The following is a 7,522-nucleotide window of genomic DNA, read 5'->3' as shown; positions in this document are numbered from 1 at the left end:
AAGCTGAACTTAAGGACCAAACCTGCTGAACGTCCTAGCAGCACCGTGCATGCTCTAACACTGATGGCTCATGATTGAGATCATCTGCTCAGCCCTGCAAGGAAGGGTCCTAGGGTGTGTTACTAGGAGGGAAACGCTCAGCATTCACAATCCCAGGTTTAGTTCCTGCCGATTACCTGTGTCCTCTGCACCACCGTGCAGTAGAGAAATTCTAAGTCAAATCTCTATTAGTCAAGCCACTGTAAATTTGAACTGCTTGAAGCCCGAAGAAAGAATGGAGTGGGATGTGATTTGCATTATTTTAAATAGTCGGCCTTAGAAGCTAACTGCTCAGGAAACCTACTAAGCTTCTCTAGATTGGTCTGTGTGGATCGGAGTGGCAGTGGGTGTCCTCGGAAGAAGCAGTAAACTGCAGTCCCTTGCTATTGTCGGGGTCACCTGGTAACAGAGGTAAGGGCTCATGAACACACTTCTTACATGTCTGTGTCCTCCGGCTGCCAGTTAGAGTTTCAATGTCTTCCTACAGGACAGGCTAAGCCGGCCAGTGCCTGGGATCCCCTGGCTAGTTGCGAGCAGCCTTCCTGACTGGACTTTCTCTCATGCCTGAGGCCTAATGCTGTATTGGGATGGAACATTGCAGCCAGGCAAGCTAGCCTGGCCAGCCTCCTTTGGGAAGGCAACTCCTGCCATTGTTCCTTCATGCCTGTCTTGTTTTTCTTGTCGCTGGTTTTGGGCGTTAGAAAATTGGATTAAGCTTCAATCACATTTCCTCCCAAACACAAAAGTCCAAAATGAGTAGCATATTTCCAACAAAGCTCGCTTCAGCCACATCAAATTAGATGGGATGGTTTTAAAATGGGCCCTCCCGGGTGTATGCAGTGTGGCGTGAACAGGGGACTTTCTGGGGTGAGCTGTGTTTGTAAATACTGGGCGGCTCCAACTGTTTCGACCCTACTGATATTTGAACCGTATTCCTGGGAACTGTATTCCACTTGGAGTTGACATCCTGCGGATTTACAGCCCTGGTCCGGCCTCCATTGCTTGGAATTTTATCCTTTGTTTTTAAAAAGGCTTGATGCCCTCTGAACTTGCCTGGCATCAAAGGCGGGTGAGGGGAGAAGCTCTCTTTGAAAGCTCCCACTTGTCTGCCAGAACCCCCAAATTAAAGACTATAAATTGTGGCTCAAAGGAGGAGAAATTGATTCACTAGAGACAAAGGGAGCAGAGGTGTCTGGGCTGGGAGTTGAACTCAAGGCTCCTTAAAGCAGCGGTGGGGGCTGGAACCCAGGCATGCTTTGAAGAGGGTGAGCAGGCTTGTTCTCCAAGTCAAGCCAGCCCTTTACCAATTGTGGAACCTGGTTACATAAAATCCTGAGCCTCTAGTTTCCCTGCTTCTGGGGCACCTGGCTGTAAGTCCTCTCTCTGAGTGCTTACAAGAATCAAATCTCAAGTGTAAAACAGAGAGCCTGCGGCCAGGTTCTGAGAATGTGTCTGTCTTAGCCATTCTGGCTGCTGTAACAAAACCACCACAGACTGGCTAGCTCATGTGCAGTAAAATTTACTTCTCAGAGTTTTAGCGGCTATGAATTCAGATGATTAATTGTGGCTGAGAGTTCCTTCCTGGTTCACAGTCTTGTGACTTCACATGGCAAAAGGGGTGTGGGATCCCTCTGGGGCCTCTCGTAGGGTCCTAATTTCACAAGAGCTCCATTTTCATGCCGCAGTCATTCCCTAAGGCCCATCTCCAGATATCATATCCCTGGTGCTTTGTACCATAGGTACACAGCAAAAACCAACTTGGGGTGAGAAGTAGGAAGGTGAGGGGGTCCCCAAAGCAGTGGTGAGCAATGGGGAGGGAGCCTTGAGTGACTGTTTAAAGAGAGGATGAAATCGGAGGAAATGTGGGTTGTTGACCTGGCCTAGGGGAATGACAAAGTCTCCCCTGGTACCAGGGTGGGTTCAGAGGAATGTCAAAGCCTTTCTCAGCTCTGAGTGTGAATGCTGACTGTACGTGCGGGGACTGACAACTGCCATTTCCTCTTCCCCAGTGTCTGTAACCTAAGACTGTTCTCTCCTACCAAGACTTCCCACTAAAACTAGCAAACTCCTCTCTCCACGGAGCTGTCCATAATAAACATGGTGAGATTCCTGGTCATTGCAAATTGGTGCAGCTCCATTAGAGGGAGCACAGCCTACCTGGTCCCAGCTTTTCTGTATGCATGTCTGCCCTTTCTTCATTCCCCCACTCCATTCCAGTCCCCTGTCAGGTCACTGGGGACGCAGCACAGTGGCACAAGTATCAGAATGTAATAGACTGTTTGGGGGCCTAAGAGCAACCCTTACTCTTAGGTGTGTAGAATATGTTTCTGGAAGGCGGGGGTGCACGGTGACCATGACCGAACTCAGGTATGGAGCTCTGGTGGCTGGGAAAAGAGTCCCCTCTGTGCCTTCACTCACAGGAACTTTGACCACTCCTCCTTCAGGACGGAGCCCAAACATTCCTATTCCACGAAGTCTTTCCATCCTGTGCATTTTGAGTGCAGTCATGAAGTCAGGCACCAGGGCTGGCTGCATGGGTCGAAAATGTCAGCAGAGGGCCTTAAGTGTGTGCTTCTCTTACGGAAAGCTTGACGTCACTACAGCGAAACACCAGGGGCTGTTCACTTATAAAGGGGTGAAACCTTCTGAGATCAAACAGCCACACTGAGTTATGCAACTGGTGAGGTACTGGGCAGAATGGGAGGGAATTTGTTGAACTAACTGCTCCGTGACACAAGAACCTCCCCGCTAGGCTCTGCCTCTTAAAGGCCCACAGTAACTTTTCATACTCACTATAGGACCAAGCCTGTAACACAGGCCTGTAGCTTTAAGAAAGAGGCACTTCCCTCCACTACCTCTTGGCCTTGGCCTTGGAACTTATCTATCAAGGTGATGAAGCCTGTGTTACCTCAGGAGAGCAGCAGGAACCCACAACATCATCAACCTGCCAGCCTGTGAGTGGAACAGAAGTGAGCTGCAGCTGCTCTACTGAACCACCTGGTTGGGCTACTCGAAGCAGTGTGTTAATGAGAGGCAAGGTGAGCTGAGGTCACTGTTCAGTTGGTCAAATGGTGACCACGCATTACAGAGGAGGCTGGAGGGTGTACAGCCATAGCAAGCAGATGGGTGCCCGGAGAGAAAGATCAGCGTCCAGTTGGTGAGAATGGGTGGCGGGTGGCTGGCTCGCTCAGCAGCGCCGTAGACGTTGCATGGGCTCATGGTCCACACATCCTCCCTCCACTGCTGTTGGCTCCCATTACAAAATATTTACCCCACAAAGCAATGTGGTATGCAGGCCACATGCTTGCTTGTCTGTAAATTATACACGGATAATAGCTACATTCTTTAGAACAAGATTATGAGCGTTCTAAATCTTCCACGAAACAGAAGGGTTTTAAAAGTGTTAAACAAGACTTTAAATTATTTTTAAGTCTTATTTTTATCTGCAGTACTAACCCAAAACTTATTAATAGGGTTTGAGCATGAATTTTTAAGGAAGATACCTTTAAAAGATGTGTATGTTTGTGTTTTGCTCTCTCTCTCTCTCTCTCTCTCTCTCTCTCTCTCTCTCTGTAGTGTAGTATATATATACATGTGTGCAGATCTGTACATCCATGCACATGGAGGCCAGAGGAGAATGCCATGTGTCCTGCTGTATCACTAACTACCTTGTTTGCTTGAGACAGGATCTCTCAATGCATGGGCCAGGCTGCCAGCCATCAAGCCCCAGCAGAGTTCCTGCTCCCCAGTCCTCTAGTACTGGGTTACAGGCAGTCATGCCTATAGCTGCCTTTTTATATGGATACATGGGATTTGAATTCAGGTCCTCATGCAGGTCTGCAAGCACTCCTATTGCTGAAGCCTCTTCCCACATATTTCCTATACCCTTTGATACTGCAGGCACAGTGCACAGTCATTTACAGAGGAGACTGGATGACTGGTATTAGGGGCACTATACCTACACTTAGCCTTTTTTCTTGGCAAATGTCCTCCCTATGCCGCCACCCCCACCCTTACACCCCATCATTGGCTTCTGTTGCTCTGATCAAATTATAGGACAACAGAGCTCATATTTGTGGCGGAGGAAATGTTGGCTGTGTAGTGTTCGTGGTCTCTCTGGCTTCCATCCATGGTTTCTTTGCAGGAATTTTGTTAGATCTGTAGCCCAGTGAAGGGTTTCCATGGCTCATTAGACCAGTACAATATGAAAGTCTTCTTCACAGACCTTGATATTTGTAGCACTTTGAACATGCAAAGGAAGGAGCAGACACCAGTAGCAATGTGCGAATTAGGTACCACACAGCTCAGCTTCCTTCCTTCCACCCCAATGACAGTAACAGTTCAAGTAGAGGCTCTTGCTCATCTTTATGATGAGTCATCCCAAAGTCCCCAAATGTGCATCCCTACAGTGGAGACCACTGGCCTCTGGGATGCTGGGCTCTCTATTTCTTTAGATGGGTGAATCAGTTTCTCTCTCTCTCTCTCTCTCTCTCTCTCTCTCTCTCTCTCGTGTGTGTCTGTGTCTGTGTGTGTCTGTCTGTCTCTCTCAATAGATGGCTTTGTTTGGGGGCCAGGTCTACATGCCACAGGACACAGGACATAGATGGAGGTCAGAGGACAACTTTTCAGAAGTAGCATTCTCCTGCCACCTTGTTTTGAGGCAGTGTTTCTCTTGTTTCTCCTGCTGTACTGTGTTTGCAGGCTTCCAGCAGATTCTCCCACCTCTGCACCCTCCCACTCCCATCTTGTGTTAGGACCACTGACATCACAGATCTGTAGCACTGCATCTGGATTTATGCATGGGTTCCAGAGGTCAGACTCAGGTTGTCAAGCTTGGGGGCAAGCGTTGTTACCTGCTGAGGCACCTCTGTCGATAGGTATGGATGTAGATGTAGATAGTCTTCCACCTGTATCCCGAGTGTTAGGGCTGTCACAGCACCGAGAGCTGATGCTCAGTTTCTGCTGAATATGAGTGAATGAATAGGACAAGGCCACTAATAGTCAGCCACCGAGGACCACAGTGGGGCACAGGGTGAAATTCTGGGACTGGAAGCCTCTCCATCTAGGACATGGATATCAGCAACTTCTTTTTTTTTTTAAACGTTGAACTTTGATTTATTATTTATTTGTTTCATTGTCTGTATCTGTGTGTGTCTGAGTATATGTATGTGAACCATGTGAAACCAGAGAAGATGTCGGATCTCTAGAGCTGGTGTTACATAGTTGTGAGACATCATCTGCATTAGCAACTCCTTTCCACTTGTTGCCTGAATGTCATAATTGTACATGCCACCCCTGTGGTCCAGCAGCACCAGGAAGCACCCATGAAGCGGTGTGTGAAGGGCTTGGACACAGATTGTGGCTCAGTAGTTACTCTAGGATAAGATGTGTTCTGCATGAGACGGTGGGAGATATCTGGCCCTAAATGTCCCAGTAGTAGAATTTAAATCTGGGGACAGTGGGATCTTGACCCATTTTCAAGGCTTATCCACATGGGGGCAAGTATTGGGATTCCATTTCTTTTCATGTCTGTTGTGTTGGATACATCACTTCTGTATTCCTATCTGTCAGTCCATCCATCCACCTTCGATTGCATATACGTTACATACACACTTCGTCTAATGTGTTAGTTATTTTTGTTGTGGTGGTGACGGAATATCTGAAAGAGGTTCCCATAGAGAAGTGGAATTTATTTTTTACTAGCATAGTTTTAGGTGGTGCACCTCATCATGGCAGAGAAGCCTTGGTGTCTGGCATGGCTCTGTCCATGGTGGTAGAAACTTGTGGTGTGTTTGCTCACACTTTGGTGGCTCAAGAAATGAAGAGGAGAATAGGAAGCAGCCAGGGACAAAATACTCACAAGGGGCTATGCCCAGTTACCTGCTTCTTCCTGCTAGACACCACTTCCCAACAATTCTAGAAGCTCCCAAAACAGCAGCAGCAGCTGGGAGCAGTTGTGGAAACACACAGGACTGTGGAAGATGGCCCAGAGCAGAAGCACAACTCCTGATAGGAAGGACACTGCTGTGCATTTACAGAGACTTTGGGCTGCCAGTTTTCTGCAGTGCGCATCCAGGAGTGGAGCCGCTGGGCCATGGGCCTGCTGTTATGAGGAAGACTTGGAGAAACTGTCAAATGGCTTTCCCAAGAAGCTACTCCATTACAACCTCAGCAGCCGTCCGAACATAGACGCCACCATGGCCCCAGATGACAGTGCAGGCCAGTCAGATGGGCCCAGCCAGTATGGCAGCATGGGCCTCAGTCACCAATCTGGCTCCAGTTGGTGGCCAGACCACTGGCTTCTGCATGGCTCTCAGTGATGACAGGAGCCACAGATATCACCTCATGCCCCCTCAGCTGCTTCAGAGTCTCAGACCAAGGCTGGCCTGAGACAGCAGTCCAGCCCCGGAAATGACCCTGAACTCAGTGGCTAGCAGACCATTCACATTAGATTGTCCCTTACCACCCTCGCCTCTTCAGATCTGCCTCTCTCCCCAGTCTGTGAAGCGCTCCACCTCTCTCCTCTCTCTCTCTTTCACCTCCCCCACCTTGAACCCGCTCACCACAATGGTATGGGCACTTGGTTGAGACCTGCTTCCATCAGCCTCATGCAAGGGAGGGGGCTAGAGTCCCCAGGGCACTCCTGATTGAGTTCTGTCCCTGCTAGCCGCATGGCATGGTAGGGAGCTGTGGCTGTTTCTGGGTTGCAATCCATGTCTAGAGTCCCTACCAACACGAATTCTTTTTTTTTTTTATGGTGAAAAAGTGTATATTTAGAATTAGCCGGCTGGGCTCAGTTTAGATGATTCCAATCTTGTTGGCAACATCCAGAGCATCATAATCAGGAGCCAACCGAACATACGCCTTCTTCTCTCCATCGGGCCTTATGAGGGTGTTGACTTTGGCCACATCGATGTCATAGAGTTTCTTCACAGCCTGTTTGATCTGGTGCTTGTTGGCCTTGACGTCCACAATGAACACAAGTGTGTTGTTGTCTTCTATCTTCTTCATGGCTGACTCGGTGGTCAGGGGGAATTTGATGATGGCATAGTGGTCAAGCTTGTTCCTCCTGGGCGTGCTCTTCCGGGGGTATTTAGGCTGCCTTCGTAGCCGCAGGGTCTTGGGACGCCGAAAGGTGGGCGATGTGTGGATCTTCTTCTTTTTGTGGCTGTGGACGCCTTTCAGCACTGCCTTCTTGGCTTTCAAGGCCTTCGCTTTAGCTTCGGCTTTGGGAGGGGCAGGAGCTTCCTTCTTCGCTTTTGGTGCCATCTTGACGAAAAGCCAACACGAATTCTTGACAATAGCCATTCCTCTGCTAGGTGGGCCAGCTAGCTCCTAATTTATATTTCCCTAATGAGTAGCCATGTTGAGTGTCCTTCCTTATGATAATTATCATTTTCATTTCATCTTTAAGGAACTGATTGTTCTGATCCTTTCCTAGCTGGAAGATCTGCTTCCATTGCTGACTCATGGGAATGGTTTA

At 48.6% G+C, this 7,522-nt stretch overlaps 1 protein-coding gene across 1 annotated transcript; it reads right to left on the bottom strand.

Moving 5' to 3' along the window:
- Positions 1–6,808: 6,808 nt before the first annotated feature.
- LOC121436572 (60S ribosomal protein L23a-like) lies at positions 6,809–7,319 on the bottom strand. Its single transcript, XM_041636585.1, has one exon. It carries the CDS (start codon positions 7,306–7,308, stop codon positions 6,838–6,840), a length of 471 nt encoding a protein of 156 aa, XP_041492519.1. The 5' UTR covers positions 7,309–7,319; the 3' UTR covers positions 6,809–6,837.
- Positions 7,320–7,522: the final 203 nt, after the last annotated feature.

This window comes from Microtus oregoni, unplaced genomic scaffold (genome assembly GCF_018167655.1).
Source record: "Microtus oregoni isolate MIOR12 unplaced genomic scaffold, Mior012 000049F_ref0000343, whole genome shotgun sequence".
Taxonomy (NCBI): domain Eukaryota; kingdom Metazoa; phylum Chordata; class Mammalia; order Rodentia; family Cricetidae; genus Microtus; species Microtus oregoni.
The sequence above is the reverse complement of the archived record's forward strand: the minus strand, read 5'-3'. Positions and strand labels throughout refer to the sequence as shown.